Source organism: Antennarius striatus, chromosome 9, assembly GCF_040054535.1.
Source record: "Antennarius striatus isolate MH-2024 chromosome 9, ASM4005453v1, whole genome shotgun sequence".
In the NCBI taxonomy this organism is placed as follows: Eukaryota; Metazoa; Chordata; class Actinopteri; order Lophiiformes; family Antennariidae; genus Antennarius; species Antennarius striatus.
This window is the reverse complement of record NC_090784.1, coordinates 15,644,570-15,670,549: the sequence shown is the minus strand read 5'-3', so window position 1 is coordinate 15,670,549 and position 25,980 is coordinate 15,644,570. Positions and strand designations below refer to the sequence as shown.

Below are 25,980 nucleotides of genomic sequence, written 5' to 3'. Positions count from 1 at the left end.
CACACCCTAAGGTGTCAGAGCTGACAGTAGTAGTTCATAAACTAAATATAGTAGCACATTTAATTGTGAACATTCTGTGAAACGCCCTCTTGCAGGATTATTTTACACTGTATGAAAAGCACCCAGCATGCTGGTGGCCCTTATCACTATTGTAAGAGCCATATTGATATTGTTAATGATATTTTGGTAGCTTTCCTTTAAAAACATGTAAATGCTCCTTTAATGATGCTGCTAGTGACATCACAGCCATCAGACCAGGTTAAGCAGCCTATGGAGCAAGACAGTTTTTTGACAATGTGCCTATGAAAGAATTTTGTAACTTTGTTTTTACTTTTTCAAGTAAAGTTTTTGAACAGAGCTACTGCCTTGGAAAATTCTTTAAGTGTCAAGCTCATTGCCAAGGGACTGCTTAATAGTGATGGTAATGTGGAGTACCGGACCAGAAGGATTGCCATTACAATTATAGCACACACAACAGTATAAACTGATTGATCTATTAATTAGAAATAATAAATACTTATTCATTTGTTCATCTTCTTACCCACTTTTTCCACTTTTTCAGGTCACGGGGGGTTGCTGGAGACTTCTCCAGCTGACTTAGGAGAGAGAGGCTTGGGACACTCGGAGCGATGCCAGCGCCACTCGCCGCAGCCACACAAAAGACAACTAGTCATGCACACACTCAAAGCTGCGGGCGATTTGGAAGAATCAATTCACCTGAAGTGCATGTTTTTGGTGGTGGGAGGAAGCCAGAGACCCTGGACGGAACCCACGCAGACACGGGGAGAACATGCAAACTCCACACAGAAAGGACTCAAACCTTCAAGGTGTGGGGTGATTGCACTACCCACTGTGCCATCGTGCCACCCCTCCAAATATTCAATAAAGAAAATACAGAATTATTTTTTTAATGACATGAAATCTTTGCTTAATTTGTATGTGTGTGTGTGTGTGTGTGTGTGTGTGCGCAGTGGGGGAAGTTTTTGGTAGAGATTCTCACTCATCCAGATCAGGTAATCTTATAAGGTTGAATCTCAAACAACTGAAAACAATCATTACTTGGATCAAAGATCATGGAGTAAGTTATGGTAGTTGACTAAGAAATTAATTTACTTTGCTTAGTGGAATGAATACCTCACATTTCCCCCCCATCTCAGTGATAACAAAGTTGGTACAAAAAGACGCAAAGAGAGGAAATACAGAAATATCATTTTTAGGACATGAAAAAGACAGGACCAGTCATTTCCATCAATACAGCAACAACAGATTTATATGGAATTTATTTTAGGAAGTATTCATGGAATAGAGCTTTCAAACTGTGTTACAGAGAATATCAACTTTTGCATTTTAAACAACAGCTTTCATAGTGGACCAGAATGCCCATCATCATTCAATTACAAGTTTGGCAGTATCTATACTGTAAATGCATTAAAAACTTTGAAATACAAGCTGGTAGAGTGAATATCTTAAGGATGGTAGTTAAGATTTGTTTTTTCATCCTATTCTTCTTGTTTGCCATCCTTTTCTCCATCTTTGTCTTTCTTTTGGCCTTTGCCCTTGCCGCCATTGTCACACTTGTCACCCTCGTCACCCTCGGCATCCTTCTTGTCCTTGCAGCCCTTGCAGCCCTTGTCGTCCTCATCAACCTCGTTGTCCACCTTGCCCTTGTCACCCTTGTTACCCTCCTCGCCCTTCATCACCTTGCCTATCTTCATATGAAAGTATCTTTTGGCCAGGATAGTCACGCATCTGCTGAACTCTATGAAATCGATTTTGTCGTCATCTTCTTTTTTTCCCAAATTTTCAATGGCTCTGGTGATCTCATCTGGTTTGAGTTTTTCCTGAAAATACAAGGTTCCATTTAGCATATGAGCTCTGAACAAGTAGCAGGACAATCAACGCTTTCTTTAAAGATGTGAATATCATTTGTGAGTGATTTAATTCTCTTACTGTCAACTCAGTACTTGTTATCGCTGAATTCAGCAGCTCAGGCAGCTTGTCCTTATGAATCTTGTTTTTGGTAGCATTCTCCATAAATATCTCCACCATATTTAAAATAACCTGGTCCAAAGGGGCTATATCTGAAGCTGTGGAACAGTACTGTTGATTAATATGTGCAAAAAAGCAAGTAATTAAAAAAAAAAAAATAGACAGGCTGTAGGTTAATAACTTAATAAATAACAGAATAAATATTCTGAAGTACATCATATTTTCATAAGTTATAAAAGTGTACATTCAACATCAATAGCTTGAGGTTTTAGTAGGAAATAATAAACATTTCAATATTGTAAGTTCTGCATCACAATTTACTTCATTGTTGCTGCTCTTTCCTTCCACAAATATATCTTCCCTGAGATCTTGTGTATCACTATCACTCACCAGTTTCAGGTTCCATGTTTGTGTTGTCAGTGATTCAAACCAGTGGCAGACTGAGGGGAAAAAACGTCTCTTAAATAGTGGACATATAGCCCCCCCAACATGTTAAAACCTGTTTACCAAGTAACCGAAAAAATTCCATAATAAATGTAAAATACGTGTGTGCCTCATCTTAGCTGTGAAAGTACAGTAAACAAAATTACTAAATAGCAAAGTTTTCACATGAATGTAAATTTTTTTCTTACATTCTCATACATTTATAAACATTCACTCAAAAATTCTAGGCAGTTGGCCATATTACCTGTAGAGCACAATAAGATTCTCTATACAAGGGAAGAACAATGATCATGTTCATTCACAAAAAAATGAAGAAAAACAAGTACTTTTGGATGTCTTGTGTAGGTTCTCAGTCATCCACATCGACTAAATCAAGTACTTCTGGAAAAACCTGGTAAATGGGCCAGGATTCATAAATTCTGTCTACAGACATACTTTCTGATAAGTTAACCTGCTGCATGTGTCTGTTAGTGTATGTCTTGTTGTATGTCCTGTGATGTCAGTGTTTCTTTATCTCCTGGTGTTTAATCCAGTATTTATTCGTGATGTAATGCCTGAGCAGTGGATATGTACAATATCCTCCAGGATTAATAAAGTATCTATCTATCTATCTATTAGTCCAACCATTCCTGCTTTTGTGAACTCACTTGCGATTCTAGTTTTCCTTTTGACTGTTGGAAAATTTGTTGTTTTTCTCGAAGGCAAAATTTGGCATACTTAGCTTTGTGTTAAGTGTCGAAAAGTATGCAGGTCATACTCTTTGACAACAGACACCTTCCCATAACACAAAATACATACTGGGTTTTCTGCTTGGAGCATAGACATAGTGTTTGCCTTCTCGTCTTTCATGAAACAGCCTTCCATATGCATCATTTTTTAATTTTTCTAGACAATTTGGGATCATTTGTGTTTTTACTCTCACCTATGGTTATGAGCTTTGAGTCATGAGAGAAAGGATAAGATCCAGGATACAAAGGTTTGAAAGGAGTTTCCTCTGTAAAGTGGCTGGGTCCACCCTTAGAGATGAAGAGCTCAGTCGCCAGGGAGGAACTTGGACTAGAGCGGCTGCTCCTTCATATTGACCGGAGCCAGCTGAGGTGGCTCAGGCATCTGTTTCAGATGCCCCCTGGACGCCTCCCTGGGGAGTTGTTCAGGGCATGTCCTGACGGGACGAGGCACCGGGGAAGACCTTGGACACGCTGGAGAGACTATGTCTCCCTGCTGGCCTGAGAATGCATCAGGATCTCCCTGGAAGAGCTGGAAGAGGTGCAACAGGAGAGGGTAGAATGGGCATCCCTGCTGAGGTTGTTTCCTCCACCACCCGGCTCTGGATAAGCGGTTGATGAATGGATGGACGTATTTCTCAATTCAACTGAATATACTGTACTTCAGTCTAGTGGCAGGACTGGCAAACAAAAGCCCCTTATTTGTGACATGTAGTAGCACACATGTAACACCAGTCACATGACAGGTAAGAGCAGAGGGCAGATGTGTGTGCGAGTTATGTCTTCAGTCCAATGTCTATGTATGTGTGTTCTGTTGGATGTCCTTGGTCAAGATGACGCTACCAGAGCTAACAACAGGTGTTCAGGGGTGGGAGAAAATGTGTCTCAGCCTTGTCTCCTCCTCATTGTCTGAGGACTGTTGGAAGACACAGCTGTTATCATCTCCTGTCCATGCTCATCTGTTATCTCCTCCGCTGATGTCTTTTAAGGTGCCATGGCTCAGGTGCTCCACAAAAACAGGGGCGTGTAGCAGGCGTTGACAGAGAGAACTCATTCACATTTGATGATCAGCCCAGATTAGCAGCCTGTTCTCCAATGAGCTCATTTCAGCAACTTTATGACAGTAGAAATTCGGTACCATTGATTAGTTTGGGGCAATACATGGAAATGCAGTGTAGTTGGACGTCTGACAGCTGTATGAAATTAATTAAAAAGAGTATAATGTGGGACTTTTAACCAAATTTTTGAACAAGATTTGAGGGGGATATTCCTTCAGTATGCATGTGAAATGGAGCCAAAATTAAAAGTGTTGCTTTTATTTTTTTATGCTATTCCTTTCAAATGTACAAACTCAAAAACTTTGCTGAAAAATTGCCCATTTTTACCTCAGAATACACGGTAAATGCATTTGGAAGAAGTACCTAATGTTTCCAAGATTCTGCCTTGACTTGCTAAATGGTTCTCAAGACTTTACTGACATCTAGTGGTCAGTTAAAGCAAACGCACTGCTTCCTACAAGTGACACCTAGTGGTCGGTGCAAGGAAACATCACTTCCAAAAGACGCTACCCTTGTGTTCAACAGCAGAGGGCGCTCACACGGTTCGTGAAAAGAAAAGCGAGGATTCCAGGCAAACACCTGACTTGAATGTGCCCAAAGGAGCATTCAGAGCATTTACTAAGAGCCACAAAGCTTAATTCTTTCTCATCCAACCAGATTCAGGCATTTCAGACAACTGCTAGTCCACGTAATTTTCAGCAGCACAAGATATTTTAACAGATTAGGTCGATCTTCATCGGTATTTTACGACGAGCAGCGGTGTTTGTGACACTGGAGCGAAATCAGTATTCCGCAAGTCACACGAGAGAAGACTGCCGACATGCAGTGGATCGATTTAATGCGCAAGCCGGAAGTGCTGCTAAATTTAATGGATCACGTGACGACCTGAACATTATTATTATTATCGACTGAACCTGGGGCTCTTCGACATCAGGGATCTACAGCAGAGGTGCTCACATTTTTTTCCAGCATGCGAGCTACTTATAAAATGACCGTCAAAATGATCCACATATTACAAAAATGCAAAACATGTATTTTTGAATGTCTTGAGAATTCTTCATATGTACAATGCATGTTGGTGGACTTTACATAACCGTATGAACCCATGCAGAAAACACTCCGCTGGTTCCAGGTGTGTCACAAGCGTGTTGACCTGTATCACACATATGTTGGACTATAAAATCTCTTTTACAGTAAGAAATTGAATCTCATTGTGGAGTCTTACACATTTGAACAAACAGATTTCATTCATTCTATTTAATATCTAGCATCTAAATAATGTCTGTATTGATTTCAGCAACACTGGAATGAAGAGGAGGAAAAATACCGGTAGATGTTATCTGATTGCACAAATGGCTTTAAAGTCTATTTGAAAACCGTAAAGCATGATCAACTTCTGTATTTTACAAAGATTGCAGTGAGTCTGACTATTATGAAATTGATCATTGCAACAGTGCAAGTCACACAATATTTAAATTTATTTTAAAAAATCAAGCCAATGGTTGAAGTTTGAACCAAAAAACTGACAACTCTCATACTTTCATGGGCCTTTCTCCCTCATATGCTTGTGATCCATCCACTAAGCTTCAGATTGCCCAAAATGAATCTTGTCCTCTCTGTAGGCCATTTCCAAAACCTTTACTCAACTGAAACACAAAGATCTTAATTTACAATTGGCAAAAGATATATTTGGCATAACTCCTCATGTGGACCATTTATTGAAGACTAGGAGGAGTGTGGGTGTGTCTGGGGCTTGTGCCAGGGAGAGAGCTCATCCTTCAGGTTGTTTTGGATCAAAGTGATGGCACTCTCTCTCTCCGTTATGTTTGCGGCCTCACGGACCTGGTTGTGAGTCCATGGAGACATGAGAAGCGTGTCTGCTGAAGACTCTTGAAGGTGTCCTCTACATTTATTTAGTATTTTTGGTGAAGCTGAAAGGCTTTTGAATATTTTGTTGTACGTTTAACACTTAAATCATTCAAGTTCACTTTTACAGCCAGAGTTAGTGCCATGGAAACAGAAAAATAAACGTGTTAAATTTTCCAAATAGCTGTCTTGTAGTATCCCCCTCATATTACATATATCATTTACATTATGTCCCAATAGGGGTGTTCATAATTCATATAAAAAGCTGTCACTTGGGTGAGCTAACAGGACAAATATACACATTTGAATGATCACTTTATTTCATCTATCAGGACCCATTCAGATACAAACTTCTCGATTCTTCTAAGATTATGTAATTTATTGACTCTTGATCAAGTTATGGATCCAGAGGAGATCTCTTATGTGAACTGGTCAATGGTTTTTTTGTAACATATTAAAGAGTAAGAAACATAAAAGGGTTGAATTTTATCAACAGTAGTTTTTATTTTTGAATCTGGCACACATTGTGTTGCATCATACTAAAAAAAAATTCAGCATTAGCATTTGCTCATTGCTTCTTTCCCTTCTTCTCGTGGAGGTTGTAACACTTTTCACAGGCCAGCGCAAGGCCTGCAACGAGGGGGAGAAACTCTTCAAAATCCAATTTATCATCTTTGTTGAGGTCCAAATCCTTCATAATGCACTCCACTGTTTGAGTGTTCTTCTGGGCCTGCAAAAGCAGCAACAAGGTTAGGATGCTAATTTAAGGAAGATGGATGAGTCATGGGTATTGGGGGTAGATTAATCATACGTGTACATATAGGAGGGTGGAATATACTTACTTTAATGAAGCTGGGTAGCTCTTCGTCAATTAGCTTTTTCAGTTCTCTTTTGCTTAATGTCTTCCCATCACCATCTTGAACAGCATAGCGGTGGAAAATGACAATGAGGGACTCCATGCATTTCTCCAAAGCAGTCATGTCTGCAGAGACAGGTGCTGAAAGCAGGAAAGACAAATCTGGGTGTCAAAATCACAGGACATAGGTCTTCATTGTCTTCTTCACTTATCTGATAAGTACAGGAAGCTACTGAGCCGTATCGGTATTTTACACGCAGTTGAGTATGAAGAGTGAAACTTAGTTTATTTACCCAATATTAGAAGTTAAATAGGCTTAGATCTTTATTGAACCATGAGCCTGCAGCCATTTTTTTTACACTACCCTGTATATTCAATGTCATCACTTGTTAAATACATATATTTAATTATTATTAAATAATTTTGTGAACATTAGTGTATGATTAACTGTAATTTATGATTCAAATCTTCCTGAAATGTAATATTTTTCATGCTGTCCTGAGGTAACTGTTCTGAGTGGCCTTTCCACCAATGAGCAGACTACGGCCAAAGCAAACACATTGTTAAGTCAGGATGTGGGTGTTGGTTTTACTGGCGCTCTGAGTGAATTCTCTGGTTTTCAAACGTTTTTTTTTTTTTTTCCTGGCATAAAACCTAAAAACCTTATCTCACAGCTCCCACTCTTCGCATGCCTTTCCTTTCCACTGATCATTTGTAGGAAGAGTTTCAAAAACGAGACGTCCAGAACCTTGAGATGACAAACAGAGGGCGAGCGGCTACATGTCTGCGGTGGAAACTGCTGCGTAATGCGCCAATGACGCCCAAACCCACCCAAGAGAAAAATGAGGAAAACCCATGAAAAACGTTGGAAAAAAAACAAAACAAAACAGTTTTTGCATTTAGACACCCGCGTCGAACTAACATGTACCACATTTTACCATAACTCCTTCGTTTTCATCGCGAAATGTGGACTTTTGTTTCCAAGCAAATTTCTACCAAAGCGCGTCTCAACGTTGGAAACAAGAGAAGCGGACGATCCGTGATTTGAGAGGACTTACCAGGACGCAGAGGCAGATACTGTTGTCTTGGGATGAACCGTGAAGGGTGCGGGAGCTCACTGAAAGTTTATCCAAGTATTTATGGACAGCGGGGCAACGCCCAGTGTGATGGGAGGGATACAGATACCAGCAGAGAGTAGGAACGAATGACGTGGAACCCATGTGCAAACACCATCCCTGCCCTGGATCGCTCTCTTTGCTCGGGTGTTCTGAACTTCAGTGTAATGTTTAATTTCTACATTGAACCGTTGTGAGCCAAATTATTTTCTACTTATGTAATATTTTGAGTGTAGAACCAATACGTTCCCGATCCAATCTTTCATAACATCATATTTTATGATAAGAAACGTTTGTCCTCTACATGAATTGCGGAATGTTTTCAACAAAAGTTCAAAATCTAACGGATTTGACACAAAGGAAATTAAACCTAAAACATCACTTTAATTTTCATTCTTTCTGTGTTTGAGATATCCTATTCGTTTTTGTTTTGTTAGAAGTATGAACTAAATGAGGAAAACAACACATTTAAATGAAGGAAACAACACATTTGTGAATTTCCCAGTCTGGGATCAATAAAAGTATGTATTTATTGATCTATCTCATAGGACAACAGCCGTGTAAATCCAGTATTCCTATACATCTTTCGCAACCAAAACATCTGTCTGAATTTAAAATGCAAGAAATGTAGATGCTGGACACCCAAAAGCAACAATGTCAAAAATCTTAGTTAAAATATGTTCATGCTCTCATTGATTCTTTCATTTCACTGAAAAATGACCTTAGATGTGTGCAGTGCATTACGCGTTCGGTCAGATACATATTTGGTCTAAATCCATCCAAGTTCGTAAGACCTCCAAGGGCCTGGAGTCACTTGGACACCTGCATTGGAAAACCAGCAGTTGTCTTCTGGTGAAAATCAAACAAATGTGATTTACTTACTGTATGTGGAGCCAGTGGATGAGGGAAAAACAACCTGTATTTTCTACCCCTCAACAGATCGTACCAGAGCTATATCCAACTGAACAAAAGGATGTGCAAACTATTTCACCCAATAAACACAGAGTCTTTCACAGAGTTTAATTTACAAATATAAACAAACAAAAAAATGCAACTTGGGGCAGTTGACACAGAACACAATGGGATCTATGAATCTCTTTGCAACCAGTGTGCAAGTCCTGAAGAAGAGTTGTGGAATGTTGTTAGTCTTGTTTTATTACGGTCATACACATTTTTATGCAATTCTAGATCACTGTATATAAAAAAAAAGGACTATGTTGTTATTAAGATGAAAAATTTGCGGTTGATGACCTAATCGTCATTTTCCGACTGAATTTCCCAACCACATTGAAAAATATGGCTATTGGGTTTAAGGGCAGAGAACATTATTGCAACATATGCAAATGGTGTGCCAGCAGCACCTGGCTTCATACTGGATCCAAAAGATTCATCAGTTCTTTCTTTTGCTCTTGCTGGTAGCCTTGGCTGGTGTCACTGTGGGAACCGCTGCTTGGTAGAGGGCAGCAGACACTTTGTTGATGTAGTACAGTGCAAAGAGGGAGAATATCAGGCTGGAAAAGAAGGAAATTAAAATAAATGTTTTGTAAAATTTTCTACATTCAGGCATAAATTTTAAGTGTGCTGTATAAAGATGAAACAGGTATTTGTGATCTGCTGGTCACATACCATGTGGTGACACAGACACGGTGTACCAGACCGGAGGCAAAGAGAGACAAGCACAGGCACAACAGAACTGGAGAGAGTGAATAATATGAGTGAGGAACAAAGCCTGAAAGGTTCATTAACTCCTAATCCATCATCAAATGCATGTACTGTTGATTTATCAAATAACTGATTTACTGTGTAGTAAGATGGTTACGTGTGATTAAGCAGTTCATGGTCACACATTTAGTTTTAATGTAAACTGAGCTGAACGTTTGCCTCAGCAACTTGGAGTAGACATATTACACAATGAAGACATTTTAAAAAACAGGAATTTTACTTAATTCTTGTCACTACTTACTCTCTGGGAATATCTTTGCTTGGAATCCCTTTCCAAAAACCAGATTTTCCAGATTATTAAATGCCTGCAAAATATGTTAAGGTTGAATATTTTTCAGAGTTGTCATACAATCAACTAGAAATTGGAACTGATTTTACTGAAGAATTTCTACACAAGAACAAAACTGAACAGGATGTAAGCTGTGCTTCAATATTTCGTAAGATCAAAAAAAATAAAAAATCCTGCAGTTTATTTTCAAAAACCGAATTACAAGAGCAGTTTAATTCACGCAGTCACAAACAGGATACAGTGAGGGAGCAAATGAACAGGACTGAGCCCATGAATCCTCCCAGGATGGTGAGCCACTCAGTGGATCCCAGCTGCTTACTGAACATCTGCATCCCAGCAAACACCAGCACTGACAGCAGGCTGGACAGCACAAGAGAGGTGCCTGTGTTCACCGCTGCAAAGCCAAGGAATCAGGTTTAATTGTGCGAAAACAAAATATCTATATCCCAGCAAGTAGAAATGATTTTAACATCTACTTTAAACATATTGACCAATTATTCATATCAATACATTGAATACATTTGAATATATTCAAACACACACACACACACACAGGGGGCCTGCATGCAGTGGGAGGTAGAGTGGGGGGCATCTCCTTCCTGGTGTGCCCTAAATGAGCAACTTGTAAAGGGAGACGTCGCCTTGCTCAAGGGCGCCTCGGCAGTGCGGGAAGTGAGCTGACACCTCCCTCTGTCAGCTCACAGTCCAGATAACTGGGCGGGAGCAGGAATCGAACCACCGGGAAAATTATAGTATGCAGTAAATACATAGTATATATACAGTGTATATACACACAATACATATACAGTATATAAATTATATAAAACGATACAAATCAAAAACCTTCAAATGGGATGAATAAAAACGTGGCTATTTTAACCCTGGTTATATACAATTTAAATAATGAATAAAGGCACGGGCTTCCTGCTGTATCCACGCTTATGAATTTAAGTCCGGTGGTCCTCATCAGAAATACGGATATTTCCTATCGGGACACAGACTGTACGAAATAGGACTTACTATAAATTAAGGAAGTCTATGAACTCAAAAAGTTAAAAAAAAAATTGTGATGGATGTTTTTTAACAAGTTGAACTACTGCTAGCTTTATGCGTGTTAACGATTGTATTGAGACATGGAGGACTGTGTAACTTAAGGCCACGTCAGTGTTCCTTCATAAATTATTTCCGACAAATTACACTAAGCTCTAAACCAGGTAACGCACGCTAGCAGCAAAAATATTCTGTCAACTTAACACTCAAAGACGCTAACCCAGTAACACAGTGTGTAATGTTAGGTACGTATACATTTTCATAGGAACGCTTCTTCATGCAACACAAAATCCGGCTCCCCAAGAGTTGCCTCTTTCCAAAGGTTAGCCTTAGCTCACTCGCTTGATCGTAAGTGCTAAGACCGAACAATATGCAAATGTCCTAATGAATCCAACTAACATGACAAATTTTGTACGCAGGACATACCCATTATTTAAAGTTAAATCAGACTTCTTGCAAAAAATGACGTGGCCTCGGTGGTATTACGGTAGGACAGCTAATGGACCCGGCGCTAGGAACAGCAACTCAGTCTACACGGACCAAATACGAGGTGGGACCAGTGGGCGGGGCCTGAGTGGTAAAGACGGCTGGTTCCTCTTGTTAGATTTCTGTCAAATGAAGTGATCTTGTTCAGCCTGTCACAATGTTTTTTGTAAATAGGCGGTAATAGAATAAAATTGAACGTCATGGTGCATGGGGAAGTTTTTCCTCATAGATTTAAATGTTCTCTCTTCACTGCTCAATTCGTAGAGTCAAAGCAAAACCATTAATTAACATGAATATAAGTTATTGATTTTGAATAAAAGACAAATGAATAATGCAATTGCACTGGAAAGGTCATTGGTGTACAGTACTACTTTATTACATTCCTTGTGCAGTGTTTCTTTCTGCTGATGCTGCGACAATGTATTAATATTGTATGGGCAGTCTGGATATTGCACCATCCATGACGCTCCAAAAAGCAGTACCATCTGACAAGTTCTGTCATTCAAATGTCTAACTAAACACTATGTAGAGTAAGTCTGCCTGTACTGAGGGAAATTAATGAAGTATTTCTTGATGTGTTTGATGTAGTAGTTAAAAATAGATATGAGTAAAAAACAAGGTCAAAGGAAAACAATGGACAACCATCAACAGCTGAAAAAATAATTTATACAAAATGTATTTGGAATCATAATAACATTAAGCATTTTCCATGGGAATGTGAGACTGAATTGACTATTTTACTGGACAGTCTTCTAAAAAGTACCCTTCGATAATGTTTGTCAGATATCAATACATGTGCAATGTGCAGTGTATCACAGTGGCATTGTCTTTCACAATGGCTTCTTCTTCAGTCCAAAAACAGCTATAAAGAGAAGGATCTCCACAAAAGCAGGCAGCACACTAGAGATAAACACAGAAACAGAAGTTTAGAAAGAACTACTGAAAACAGAGCCAGATTATTTAGCTGCATCCTGATAAATCCCTTTAGTCCTCTATGAAAGCTAATGCTGTACACAAATGTGCACATAAAAAAACACCAACCTGCAAATGGCAAAAATAACCCAATATGTCCAGCACTCCCACCTCTCAAAAACAAAGAAAGACAAGGATACAGATGCACTGCAGTGGACAGTTAGTGCTGTGTTCAGTATCTGTTAGGGAAAAACACTCTTGGAAAAAAGAAACATACACACGTTTGGGTAAATGTTCACTAACCTGCAAATGGCAAAGATCCACCAGTAGACGTCACACTCCCACTGCTCAAATAAAAAGAATATCAAAGCCACTGAGGCACTGGCGTGGGCTCCTGTTGCTAAAGTAAGCAAAGAGGCAAATGCACCGGAGTTTAAAGTCATGGAACTATAACTTACGTTTACAATTACTTGATAAATATTCATTTCAATTATCTATTTCAATACTTAAATATTTGGTCAATATGTTTTTAATTTAAAACCAGGTTTCTGGCTAAGTTTGTCGCCATCTTCAATTAAAGACCAACAATAATTCCCATCTTCAGTACTTTATACCGCTTTTATTTAATTATTTAATTTTATTTAACCTGTACCAATATTAATTTTTTTATCATTTATAAGAGACAAACAGTTTAAGTGTAAAGGATACACAGAAGACCCTGGCTGGAGTTGAACATGGACACTCCTGAGAAGAACCCAGCCAACTCTATGGCGAACATACCGATGGTGACCGCCAGAGCCACCATCAATCTGACACGAAACCAAACAAGTCAGCGTGTATGTAAAATTATTTTTCATTTATTTATTTAGTATTTTCTCACTTTTTGTCTTCCTTGTCATACTCCTCTTGCGTGAAATCTAAAGGCAAGCAAGCTTTCACGTTGTTTTCCTGTGAAGTGTATATTTAAAATGCTCAGAATGAAAATCATGAACAAAAGACGAGAATTCGACATTAATTATGCAAGTATATGAGGACATGACTAAATCATTTAGCGTCTTCTAGGATAAGCTAATATTTCCTTACTCACCCTTGACCAAAAAATCGTAATGACGATAACAAGGTGGGCTATGAGAGTCAAAAACCGCGCAGGGACAAGACTGCCGATAGCCGACATGCTCAGCAATGATTCCTTAATGGACAACCAGAATAAGATGCAAAAGCCCGGGCAGCTAACGATGAACCGCTTAAATATAGCACACTTAGCACGAAGCTACGGGTCGATATTTAAAACTAGCTTCATCAAAGTCGAATAAAAAAAAAACAATACTTGTCGCTGAACGTTAAACATACACAGATCCGATATCTTCAAAAATCAACTTGAAATGGTGGTAAATAAAGTGGTTGCTACGGTTGCCACAACAACAAACAAGAATGTCTTGAAAGCGGTGCATTCGTAGTTACAGACCGGCTTCACCAGCAGCCATCCTCCAAAGGTTCCGGACACGGAAAATAATCAAAGGAGGACCGATGGAGCTCTCAAGAAATTTGTCCTACACAACACTGCCATCTAATGGTAACACAAAAACTGGGACGTGAAATCGAAAATGGGCTAGGAAGATAATCAGGACAATAGATAAGAGGTTTATTTTGAGAGCTTTTGATTATCTAGGGCACTGACGCAAAATATGAACACATTATTATAGGTGTTAAACATTTTACATTCACTGTTATTCAATTGACTGACTGACTGGCTTGGGAAAAAATACGATATTAATTATAACGCACTTAAATGCAGTTATTTCGAAATAAAATGATTACTACTTCTAATTAAATACTACTTACAACCAAGACAAAATTTGACAATGCATTTTCCATTTTCAATGCGGCTGTGATATTTGTACATAAAATCGCACGCTTCCACATGACCACTCCCACGTCTCTTTCACGTCGCGACGTGGTCTTCAGAGTGGGACTGAACGTACAGAACAGAAAAGAAAAAAAAAACACCTCAAAGGTCTATCGAATGATTCAGTGGGATGATCAAGGGCTGCTTTTCACCTCTGGCTTTCCCCACTGAACAGGTTTACTCTTGATCCACAAAGACACTGGCAGCGTGGAATCATGGCAGAAGCGGACTTGAAAACCTTTACCTCTATCATGGACGAGTTGGTTCGTTTAAATGTAAGTGTGACGCTCATTTTATTACGCCATTTATTTCTACCACGCGTGCGTGTTTGAAAAGACACACCGGTATATATTGATATATATATATATATATTTTAAAAAAATAAAATAAAATAAAAAACATCACATTTCACACGTTGTTCCATGTTCCTGGCTGCCTTGTATATTTTTTTCCCCCCGAACGTTTTAGCATCTGTTATGTCAGAGGTTTTTTGTGCAAAATTTTCCTACTGCTGGTGAAATCCTAAAAAAAATATCTAGGCCGCAAAAATCTAGATCTAGCGTTTGATTGACAAAATAAATGTTAACCGCATCTTATATCCTTGTTTATCGCCGCGGGTGACGAGAAGTCAAAGATGATGCATGTTGTCATAGAAACGAAATGCTGCGTTTAGCTGTAACAAGGCCACTAAAACTATTAACAACGCAAACCAAACGGAAATACCCAAGAACCATATCTCTTTCAAATGTTTTTCTTTTCCTTTTGGATAAAGGTTCCTAAAATTAAAGAATCCTACGTTTGTGCTTGTTCAGCTAATTCTGGGTCTGTGTTGTTAATGATCAAGACTAGCAAAACGTTCAAAATAAAGTTCTTTTTTTACTTGACATTTGCCTCTTCCACATCCATATCCTCTCCTCTGCAGTCCAACATGAAGAGTATGGAACAGGAGCTGCATTGCCCACTGTGTGATGAGATGGTGAAGCAGCCAGTCCTCCTGCCATGCCACCACAGTGTGTGTCTGCTGTGTGCCGCTGAGTTGTTGGTCCAAAGAGGTTATCCTCCTCCAGACCTCCCTCCAGAACCCAACTCACCGGCCTCCACACCCAACTCCCGCTCCCCTCGACTACCTCGAAGGCCCACACCTAGAACTCCTGACCGCCTGGACCGGGTCCTCAGAACAGGTGGAGAGAGGATTTATGTGCATGTGAACATTTTGAATTTTGACTTTCAGGTGCCCAAGAAAAAAAGTTTTTCTAGAATGATCTCAGCATGATGACACCTGAGATAGTGACATCATCAGTTTGAAATCACATGATGATGATGTGCTATGATGATGCAGCTGATGATGCAGCTGATCCCACCTTTCATGTAATTTCATCAATCATGGTTGTCATAATCACATCCAGCATTGTATATACAAGGGGCCATTTGTACTTGATTAATGTGTATATGTGGGCATGTGTACATTTTCTATTGTACTTACATTCTATTTTGCTTTTATTATTGAAGAGTGTGTAGTGTAGTGTGTGTTGCCTGCCTGCTGTTCTGTTATGCTCCTGTATGGGAATGGGATGGGACAATGGGAATTTCTCCTTTGGGGGAGGAATAAAGTAATATTCTATTCAATTCAATTCAGTTCAGTTCAGTTCAATTCAATTCAATTCAATTCAATTCAATTCAATTCAATTCAATTCAATTCTATTCTATTCTATTCTATTCTATTCTATTCTATTCTACTTTATGTATAGCTTGTCATGATTTATTCAAATGCTCGTAGACTAGGGGCATTGCAGGCATGAGACAGGGGAGGCAGCCAAGCAGGTGTGTGTGAGTGCAGTGAACTAATTCCATGTTTTTTTCCTCCATCTTCTCTCATCCACTTTCCTGCATCTTTCTCCCAGTGTGTGGGACATACCCAGGTCGGAGACGGAAAGACACAGCCCCTCCCTCCATGTTGTTCCCATGTCCTTCCTGTCAGCAGGATGTGGCGCTTGGAGAGAAAGGCCTGGCAGACTGCCTTCGTAACCTCACATTAGAGCGGATTGTGGAGAGGTATTCTATCTATGTATGTGTATGTATGTATGCATGTGTGTGTGTTGTTGTTTTTTTAATAAAACTGATTGTACTTGTGGTATACTTGTGGTATACATATATGTATACAGTATATTCACATTCTACAGTACATATACAGTATATATACACACATACAGTGTATACACTGTCTGTATATACAGTATATATACACCACAAGTGCAATTACCAATATTTTTTTGAAAAACTGACTAAAAAAACAACTTAAATCTTGGGTTAAAATGTAACTTAGGTAACAAAATCTTCTTAGTTGTGCAAAAATGAATACACCCTATCAAAACTTACCTCATCTAATATTACGTAGTGCCTCCGTTATTTTTATGGACAGCATAAAGTCTTCTTGGCATGGAATAAACCAGTTGTCAACATGTTCTAGCATCTATCTCTTTCTCCATTCCTGAAGAATGACCCCTTTTAAAACCTGGGATGATGGATGGAGAGTCACTCTTATTCCTCATATGTGTTTGATCAGGATGAGGTCAGGAGACATACTTGACCGCTGAATCACTTTCACCCTGATCTTCTTCATAAATACAGCAGTGACCTTAGATGTGTGCTTTGGATCATTGTCATGGTAGAAAAGTGCATGAGGTACAAGCAGAACCAACACTTCTGTTCCAAGCTTGAGTTGTAAGCTTATTTTTTACCTGTGATAATATTCCATCACTTGCTCATTAACAGAAATAACAAAGTCTTAATGTGTTAAAAAATGCAGTAGTTCCGTGGATGATGAGGTATCATTAGAAGTGAAGGGCTCAGTCAATTCGGCTTCAAAAATAAGCCAGGAAATCATTTAGCGGAACAAGTTTCAATAATAAATCTTTCTTCTACCGCTGAGGCTAAGCCAGAGAGAGGAATGCTGGGATAGCTCAAACGATACATCATCCTGTAGGAAAACAACAGGTGAAATGGTTTTGATTCAGGTTTGTCGAGGATGTTTAGAAAGAAATATTTTTTTTCTCTTGTGATGTTCATCATCCTCTCTTAGCAAAAACAAATACTGAAGACTGAAGAGAGGTCTGCTTCTGGTTTGGAGTTATGGGAAAAGGCGGTTTCACAGTTTCACACAGCACTTTGATGACCGTAGCTGTTCCCTCCCCAGGCAGCAATTGCGCTGGTCAAGAAAATGTGATTTTGCATGTTTTACTGTGGAGGATGCACTAACAAGCCAGCTACTAGTGATGTATCCAGGTCAGGCAGTTAAAGAATTGGACTCCCAACTCCAGAAAGTAGAGCAAATCAAACTTAAATGAGTTCAATTTCTTCTTTCTTTAGTTTAAAGGATTCATTCTTTCTTGCTTTCTATTCAACTTCAGAATAATTTAAGGCCTGCTCTTATCTCTTTGTGCCCCCTTTGGCCTCCAGGTATCGACACACAGTAAGTCTGGGCAACATAGTCATCATGTGTGGATTCTGTAAGCCTCCTCAGTCTCTGGAGGCTACTAAAGGCTGTTCTGACTGCAAGTCCAATTTCTGTAACGAGTGTTTCAAACTTTACCACCCTTGGGGAACTCCTCGAGCACAACATGAACACATTCTACCCACCAACAACTTTCGGCCCAAGGTTTGTCTGCTTTATTTTGCATCGTAAGTAATAGCTTCTCTTCTGCTGTTGCTGTGATTTCATCCCATTCTCTTTTCTAGGTCTTAACATGCACAGAACACGAGCAGGAGAGACTGCAGTGGTACTGCTGCAGCTGCCAGAGGTTACTGTGCTCAGTTTGTAAGCTCCGTCGTGTCCACCACGGGCACAGAGTGTTGCCTATTGCAGAGGCCTACCAGTACCTCAAGGTCAGCTTCTGTGTGCATTTCAACTGTGTAAAGATCCTTATGTTATGAACCTTGTAATGTGAACCTTGGTTTTGGTCTTACAGGAAAAGATCATCAAGGAAGTCAGCTTCATCCTGGCCAACCAGGAGACGATACAAAGTCAGATCACTCGCTTAGAAGATGCTATAAAACAGATGGAGGTTCAGTATATCATCTTATTTCCTATTACCTGTAATTTTCGTCATATTTTATCTTTGTACAGTTAAAATAGTATTTGTAATAGGCTCTGCTGCATTATTCTGCTGAGTGCAATAGTATTAAACACCTCGAGACTTTGATTTAAATATAGATTTTTTTTGCAAGAAGTAACAACACACAGTGTTGTCAGAGGAAATTACTTTTTTTTAAAAAAATTGTGATTCAACGAACTGAGAATCCATCCCTGGTTTATTCCTCCATTTTCCAGTTACAGCTAAAGGGATAGGTCGTGTTTCTATAGGTATTAGTTAGTGTTATATAGAAATGGAAGTCTACCAGTATACCACAATGGCACACTTCAGTTTTATTTGTTTCCTAATCTTCCTGTTCTTCAGGCGAACAGTGTTGTAGCTCTGCATCAGCTGAACCTCTTCATCCGTGAGCTGGGAGCGGCTGTAGCGGAGCGTCAGGGGGCTCTGACCCTGGCCTTGGACGGGTCCCGCAGCAGGAGGGAGGAGGCCCTGACCGCCCAGCTTTCAGAGAGGCGAGGCCTGCTGGAGTATGCGGGCCTGACGGCATACACACAGGAGCTGCTGAAGGAGACAGATGCACCCTGCTTTGTTCAGGCTGCCAGAGTCACTCACAACAGGTAACACACTCTAAATACACAAGCACTGAATTCATTAGATTTGACTTTATGACATTTCTTCATCAATGTTTGTTCCTCTTTTTGGAAAATGTTGAGTGAAATGTCCTGTGTGAAATGTTCCTCTGCAGACTGGTGAAGGCCATAGAAAGCCTTCAGCGTTTCTCTCTCTCTGCTGATTCATCCTTCAGACATTTTCACCTCGATGCATCCAAAGAAATCAAGCTCATCCGTGGCTTGGAGTACATACACAGTAGGCTCTTTGTGTCTGTGATATGAACTGAGGAAAAGATCAATCTTTTTTTAAAATTTTTTTTATGAGGATAAATTAAAGAAATGTGCATCTTTCTCCTCCACACAGCCCCGCTGGCTCCAGTCATTGACACTCAGAAGACGCTTGCTTATGACCAGTTGTTTCTGTGCTGGCGCCTCCCCCAGGACTCAGCCCCAGCTTGGTATTTCTCTGTTGAATACCAGCGAAGAGCAGGAGGAGCTGCAGCCACGTGGGGCGGCACAAGATCCCCTAATGCTGCAACAGCGTGGCAGCGTCTGGATGAAGTGAGAGGGGCCAATGCTGTGGTTGATAAGCTGCAGATAGACAGTGTGTATGTGCTCAGGGTGAGAGGCTGCAACAAAGCTGGGTTTGGAGAGTACAGTGAGGAAGTTTACCTCCACACTCCACCAGCACCTGGTGAGATATTGATATGTACTTTATTACATTATCAATATTTTCATTTTTGCATTTCATTCACTGCAAGAAATGCTTCTCTTTTCTTTCTTTTTTCCCGATGCAACGTCACAGAATTGATCAACTTTGGCAAAAGACGTGCACTTTAAAAAGTCAAGATTGGAAATTTTCATCCTAAATTTTTAAAACAATTTGTTTTGCATTGGTAACAAAGAAAACAAATATTGGTGGATTATTTTTTCTTTTAATGTCATTTTTCAATTGATGGACTAATCTTGATTTTTCTTTTGTCTCTCCATCCCCTAGTTTGTCCCATTCCAACTTCAGGTGTTAGTTACGTTTCTGCACAGACCTTCTTGTGTCTGTTATACATTCCACTTTCATTCCAGTCAGACTCTCACTGCTGTCTGTCTTGCTACAGGTCTGTCCTTCTTCATTTAAAAATATCCCTCTCTTCCCTCATTGTCATCTCTTCACAACAAACCATTTTTTGATCTGATCAGTTGAAACAATCAACTAGAGTGAATGTTACCTCTGCTGTTTCTCTCATGTTTCCTCCTCCTGGCAAAGGCACTTCCTACTTTTCCTCTTGAATGCATCTTTTTTCTTGATCGGCCTCCTCTAACATGTAATCTTCTGACTCTTGTTGATCTCTTTATCCACTATGTGTTTGGATTTACTGTGGCTGGCTGTTGCAGCTTCCGAATTTACTCCCTCCTGACTCCTTTCATTGACTTTCCTCACTACCTCTCTCCCTCTTTACCCATTTTTCCCTTCCTTCTATGCTTCCTTTTCCTATCCTCTCAGTATTGAGTTTCTCCTTGGACTCCCGCTGGGGGTTGCATGCTGACAGGTTGGCACTGGGTAAAGGCCAAACCTATGCCCGCAGTGTGCCAGGCCTCTCTCTCCTGCAGGCTGCTGACCGCACACTGACTTCTTGCCACTTGACTTCTGACCTGCTGGTGGCTGATTTGGCCGTCACTCAAGGCAGGCACTACTGGGCATGCTCTGTGGAGCCTGGCTCGTATCTGGTAAAGGTGAGAAGGATGGTTATAAGTCTTTAGTTTTGCTGTAATAATGTTTAGATATGGACTTTATTTTACCTGTAGCTATCAAAGTTTTCTACCTCTGCAATTCTCTCTTACAGGTGGGGGTAGGGCAGGAGGCGAAGCTACAAGAGTGGTTTCATCTCCCTCAGGAAATGTCTAGCCCTCGGTAACTTAATCATCTAAAATATAAAATGTAAAGTTTTAAAATTTACAATTTGGATTATTTATTCACCTGCAAGTCTGGTACAAGAGACATTTGTTAGGTAGGGTTTAGGCCCAACAAATATGGGCCCAAACTTTGTTGGGCAAAGTTTTTTACACTGGATGCCCTTCCTTCTGCAACCCTCAGCATTTATCCGGGCTTGGGGCTGACCTACAGGTGACACTGGCTTGTGCCCCCTTAGGACAGCAGATGCCAGGGACTGAACCCAACTCAGCATACAGCTACCTGGCTCAATAGTATAGCTGTTGTCAGCTCTACCACTGGTATCATATTATTTGCTCCTCCCTTATTTTTTTCTCTTACACAGCCTAATGTTTTACCTTTTCTCAGGTGTGACCCCGACAGTGGCCATGACAGTGGAGCGGAGGACGGCCAGGACTTTCCTCCCCTCTTCTTCCTTACAATAGGCATGGGCAAGATCCTACTTCCTCAAGGATATGGCCACAGTCAGAGCCAAGGGGACAGCCACAGCCTGGGAGGAGTGCAATCCCACAATAGCACCCTTAGCAATCTGCCTCACCCTCACACCACTCCTCTCCCACCCCAACTAGGAGTGTGTCTAGACTGTGATAAAGGACATGTTACCTTCTATGATGCCCATTCGCTGCGTATCCTGTGTCATGGACATATAGATTGTTCAGCTCCAGTCTGTCCGGCCTTCTGCTTCATTGGTGGAGGAGCTTTGCAGCTGCAGGACCTGGTAGCCAATCAGAGCCCCGAGGAGATGCCACCACGGAGGGTAACGATCCAAACACACGCAACAAATCTCAGTAAATGAATAGTTTGTGATAAAATGAAATCTATTCTCATGCTTGCAGCATTAAAGGTAATTCATCCTCTCCTTCTAGTGGGAGCCAACATTCACCTCGATCCTGTCTCACTTTATTTCTTATACTGTACTTTCTTTATTCCAGTTGTGACTTTTCTTCTAAATATGAGTTTTACTTTATTTAACTCAGAATATAAATGTCTAATGATGTTTTGCATTTTCATTTGGCCTGCACAAAACAAATCACTCATTTAGACCTTAGCTGCTTTCTTCAATCTTGATTTTCCAACTCTCCTTTGGACGCTATGGCCAAAGTGTTTTTAGACTATGCAGATCTTTCTTGGCAGGTGGAGCTCTAATTCTTTACTACTTGATAAAATTATCTATTTGCAATGTAAAAAAATTGTCCTCCTTTTACACTACTCATTATTTGTTCCAGAATGACAGGAAAATAAAGTCTGCATGCAAGTGTAACAAGGATTCATGACTTAAACATGCAGAAGACTGACTTTGACCTTGTGAAAGAACCTCAGATGTTTTGCATCTCTAAATTTATATCTTAATTTTTTAAAACAGCATCAACAAATGTTATCTGAGTGCATATAATTGGTATTTGCAGAATGTGAATATTCATCAGTTGTTGAATTGTAAATCTGAGCTGGCTCATGGTTGGATCACATGTTCCTGTGTATACAGTCCCAGATGGTGTTTAATATCATCGCTGTTCTTTACTCATTTCAGTTGGGTCAATTTGCTTACAGTTAGCTCAGTGTTGTAAGTAAGTTGTTTGACTTAACATATAAATACATTTCAGTGTTATATATTTTAAGGAACGGTAAAAATGTGAAAAAACGTCTTGTCCAGCATAAAACTGTGGTGTTTGATTTGCACTTAAAAGAGTGAGTGGATGTATTCGGCTGATAGAAAAGTTTTATTTTATGAGATCTGTTTCACTTTACAGTCGACTTGTTTTCTGTAGCTGTCGTTTTTTCCTCTGTAAGTGAAGCAGCTCACTCACTTTATATCTAAGCTGATTCACATTTATATTTGGGGAATGTACAAGCACAGTAATGTATGATTTCAATGCAAAAGACTGTCTACATTGTTCTATTTTAAAATGACTGGCTCTGACTGTACTTTATGACCTAATACGACGTTACTGTTAAGGATGGCTATGATGTCCATCCATGCTTTTTGTTGTGTGCATGTGTGTTTCCTGTCTCTATGACATGTCCAGACTCCTTTAAGTGTTTTCCAGCACAGCTCTTGAATGATTTTAGACTGTAGCTTCACAGAAACCAGAGTCTCCTTTAGTAGAATGTTTTTATGATGTCATGAGAAAAACAATAAATGACTGATTACTAACAACACTGGATCCCATTGTGTCAAATGTTGATCATGGTACAGTGTATCTTCACATAAGAAAATTCTAAGTGAATAAGTTAAGTAAATAAGTAAATACTGTGATTTAGGATTGAGGCGACAGGAAATATTATATTTATTTCAAACTTTAAAGTCAGAGCTCTGAGAATAAAGAAAAAAGTTTCACAAAAAAGGACTTTTGTGTGTTTACCACCAAGGGAATTTTTTTTTTATTTCAATGTTGTGTATTCCTGGTTCAAAACATGATCATGTTCATAATCATAATAATCTATAATTTTCCTATTACAGGAGAGAAAATCGAATTTGTAAGTAATCATGCTTTCCATGATGCAGATATGACAGAAACTGTTTCTTTAGTGTATTTCATCTTATTTTGTGTTTCTGACTCCCCTTGTCAATCTTTTTTTATTGACTGCCTCTTATTTTCTCGCCCTGCAACCAAAACATCAATGTTTTTTGTCACACTTCTGGTGATTTAATTATCATATGCCATTAAGTTGTCACATTTTGATCATCTGTAAAATAGCAGAGGTGAATATGAACACGACTCACGACATTAGTGGTGGAAAATCTGATGTCTATACAGTACGTAGAGCCTGACAGGCTGTGAGGGAGGGACTATCCCCCATCACGAATGTGTTCCAGCCCAATTGTACAACATATAGTGGATCTTTTGTGTCCCAGGGTTAAATGAAGTCACCACATTTTGCACAGGGCGGGGACACACCCTATATATGATTCTATACATAGGATGTCTGCGTAAGGACAAAAACAAGACGTGGCACTCTGTGAACATCTGTATGTGCTGATGGGCTTGTTGGACTGGTTGACTGTTTTTACAGTCAAACAGTGTCAACAAGGTACGTCACACAAAGGTGAAAGGGTTTATATGACTTGTGCAACACAGGAGAGTCATCTGTTATTGTTCTGCCGCAAGAATGCGCAATACCGGCATTTCACCGTTAGGTGGCGAAATTGAGCTTTTTGAAACGATGCTGTCGGTGCGAACGTGAGTCGGTGAAACACACCTGGATCTCACGCGTCAGGACAGACTGCAAATCTGTGACGTCACGTCAGGTAGAGCTTACCAACAGATTTCAGCCCATTTGGTTCCTTGTTTACAACGTTGCTCCACCTAGAAGATTGTTTTTTTGATTGTTTTTTTTTGTTCTTGCTCTTCATGATTTTTACAGACTAAATTTCCAGTCATATCACTTCAAAAACAACATGAATTAATATTCACAAGTGTTTTCAATCAGACAGCCTCATTTTCAAACAAATATAAGCCCTGAAAGTGATGTATACAGTAAAAGGATGAAGTATGCCTCCATGAAAACCAGAATAAAAACCACAATTATATCTCTACATCAACATTTTGGTTGTGTGTTTTTCTTTTTACTCACCTGTACTTATTATTCTATTTCCATAGAGCTCAAGTGTCATTGCATAATTTTTACCAACAGCAGTTTTCATGTTTACCTGACAAGTTCATCCCCGCAAGTTAAGCCAGCATTTGCACGCAAAGGTATTACCATGTAAAATTGACAATGAAACTTTCTGCTCTTGTAAAATGAGTCACATGAAGAGTTGATCAAATGTCTGATGACGACAAAGTTAGATGAAATCATGAATAAGCAACGGAACTATTGAATTTTAATGGCCAATAAAGGGTTTTTTATTGTCCCAGCATGTAATACCTTGTTTTCATCAGGGGCATGACTCAAAAACTCTTATAGTTTTTAATGAAAATAGACAAACACCTCACAATATAGACGAGCGTGGTGTCCTTTAGTATTCAGCATTTACAAAAAAACTCCTCATGCAATGAGATGAAGCAACTTTCAAGTGTGTATAGAGTGCAGGAAGCAGCAGAAATGTGAGGTAAAGTAAGACCAGACTCCTGAACAGACCCCTGAACTGCTGTCTGCTGTCTTTCCTCAGCATCACAGTGGCTGTGCAGATCCTATGCAGACACAAACTGCGTTCCCAATGTTGCAGGTCCCCCCCCCCCCCCCCCAAAAAAAGTAAAAAAATCCACGTAATCCAATCCATAATACACTTTAAATGGCTGTCATTCAAAAAACACACGCACAGATTTGTCACGCAGGTGTTTTCTGGATGAGCACCAAACCCAGAGAATATGCTCAGACAGGACTGAATCCCCTCAGGCTCTGACTATTGTTTGTGAGTAGTTTCATTTTTCAGCAGCAAAAAGCATTAACTTAGTCCTCAGTTCTTTTATTGTATGATACCACCTGAAGTAACATTAATGTTTTCTGTCTGGATTTTTCGATAATTAACGAGGAAATTTTTTTTTTTTTGAGAAGGTATGGCCCACAGAATAATCCATTAGAGTTTATAGTTAATCCAGATCAATGCCTGTGTTCTTTGGATATTGTCTAGTTCTTAATTTTATGTTTCGACAATCACATCGTTCTTTACTTCCCGAAATGTTCTCAAAATAATGATAAGGTTATAAGCTTCATGCTAAATGGTTCACCATTAACTCAAGTGAGTGCTTGTTGCAGCTGTTGTCTAGTCCACAGCTGTCAGTCACAGATATTGATTCATGATATGTCCTACCTGTAAAACAGGATATCTGACAGATGATATATATTAGAGGTGAAATGTTTATGTTTTTTGTTCCATAGGCTATCCCCTGACAGCATAATGACTAGCTGTCCACACATCACTCCTCTAACTACTCCTATTCTGTAAGAGAGCAGAAACTTGGAGGAGGAAGGA

General features: G+C 39.6%; 4 protein-coding genes across 6 annotated transcripts; 1 reads left to right on the top strand and 3 right to left on the bottom strand.

Annotated features, from left to right (window-relative positions):
* Positions 1–6,561: 6,561 nt before the first annotated feature.
* Positions 6,562–8,155, bottom strand: LOC137601410 (protein S100-A1-like). Its single transcript, XM_068323580.1, has 3 exons — positions 7,997–8,155; positions 6,925–7,079; positions 6,562–6,812 (listed from the first exon to the last, which is right to left on the bottom strand). Exons 2-3 carry the CDS (start codon positions 7,060–7,062, stop codon positions 6,651–6,653), a joined length of 300 nt encoding a protein of 99 aa, XP_068179681.1. The 5' UTR covers positions 7,063–7,079; positions 7,997–8,155; the 3' UTR covers positions 6,562–6,650.
* A 903-nt stretch (positions 8,156–9,058) lies between these two features.
* Positions 9,059–11,742, bottom strand: krtcap2 (keratinocyte associated protein 2). Its single transcript, XM_068323579.1, has 5 exons — positions 11,541–11,742; positions 10,304–10,458; positions 10,017–10,080; positions 9,680–9,746; positions 9,059–9,564 (listed from the first exon to the last, which is right to left on the bottom strand). The coding sequence occupies exons 1-5, from the start codon at positions 11,542–11,544 to the stop codon at positions 9,444–9,446; spliced, it is 411 nt and encodes a 136-aa protein (XP_068179680.1). The 5' UTR covers positions 11,545–11,742; the 3' UTR covers positions 9,059–9,443.
* A 504-nt stretch (positions 11,743–12,246) lies between these two features.
* Positions 12,247–13,978, bottom strand: tmem107l (transmembrane protein 107 like). Of its 3 annotated transcripts, none has more exons than XM_068323577.1 (5): positions 13,600–13,978; positions 13,393–13,460; positions 13,221–13,321; positions 12,816–12,912; positions 12,247–12,500 (listed from the first exon to the last, which is right to left on the bottom strand). In XM_068323577.1, the coding sequence occupies exons 1-5, from the start codon at positions 13,684–13,686 to the stop codon at positions 12,431–12,433; spliced, it is 423 nt and encodes a 140-aa protein (XP_068179678.1). In that variant the 5' UTR covers positions 13,687–13,978; the 3' UTR covers positions 12,247–12,430. The 3 variants fall into 3 exon arrangements, 2 of the variants coding, with proteins under 2 accessions (XP_068179678.1, XP_068179679.1); XM_068323578.1 differs by lacking the exon at positions 12,816–12,912 and adding an exon at positions 12,642–12,738; XR_011037061.1 differs by having other exon boundaries at positions 12,481–12,500; positions 12,642–12,912.
* A 518-nt stretch (positions 13,979–14,496) lies between these two features.
* trim46a (tripartite motif containing 46a) lies at positions 14,497–23,392 on the top strand. Its single transcript, XM_068324602.1, has 12 exons — positions 14,497–14,693; positions 15,341–15,599; positions 16,320–16,470; positions 17,875–18,073; positions 18,154–18,300; positions 18,384–18,479; positions 18,873–19,126; positions 19,255–19,376; positions 19,485–19,814; positions 20,619–20,848; positions 20,959–21,026; positions 21,414–23,392. The coding sequence occupies exons 1-12, from the start codon at positions 14,634–14,636 to the stop codon at positions 21,859–21,861; spliced, it is 2,364 nt and encodes a 787-aa protein (XP_068180703.1). The 5' UTR covers positions 14,497–14,633; the 3' UTR covers positions 21,862–23,392.
* Positions 23,393–25,980: the final 2,588 nt, after the last annotated feature.

Excerpts from the sequence above, each read along its gene's own strand:
- trim46a (XM_068324602.1), top strand. The coding sequence starts at position 14,634 with ATGGCAGAAGCGGACTTGAAAACCTTTACCTCTATCATGGACGAGTTG. Across the intron at positions 19,815-20,618 it reads CCACACTCCACCAGCACCTG|TATTGAGTTTCTCCTTGGAC; the intron begins GTGAGATATTGA and ends CTATCCTCTCAG. Across the intron at positions 21,027-21,413 it reads CAGGAAATGTCTAGCCCTCG|GTGTGACCCCGACAGTGGCC; the intron begins GTAACTTAATCA and ends ACCTTTTCTCAG.
- LOC137601410 (XM_068323580.1), bottom strand. The coding sequence starts at position 7,062 with ATGACTGCTTTGGAGAAATGCATGGAGTCCCTCATTGTCATTTTCCAC. Across the intron at positions 6,813-6,924 it reads AGCTACCCAGCTTCATTAAA|GCCCAGAAGAACACTCAAAC; the intron begins GTAAGTATATTC and ends CTGCTTTTGCAG.
- krtcap2 (XM_068323579.1), bottom strand. Across the intron at positions 10,081-10,303 it reads TGTTCATTTGCTCCCTCACT|GCATTTAATAATCTGGAAAA; the intron begins GTATCCTGTTTG and ends CATATTTTGCAG. Across the intron at positions 9,747-10,016 it reads AGCAAAGATATTCCCAGAGA|TTCTGTTGTGCCTGTGCTTG; the intron begins GTAAGTAGTGAC and ends CACTCTCTCCAG.
- tmem107l (XM_068323577.1), bottom strand. The coding sequence starts at position 13,686 with ATGTCGGCTATCGGCAGTCTTGTCCCTGCGCGGTTTTTGACTCTCATA. Across the intron at positions 13,461-13,599 it reads TTACGATTTTTTGGTCAAGG|GAAAACAACGTGAAAGCTTG; the intron begins GTGAGTAAGGAA and ends TACACTTCACAG. Across the intron at positions 12,913-13,220 it reads CTCCAGCCAGGGTCTTCTGT|CAACAGGAGCCCACGCCAGT; the intron begins GTATCCTTTACA and ends TGCTTACTTTAG.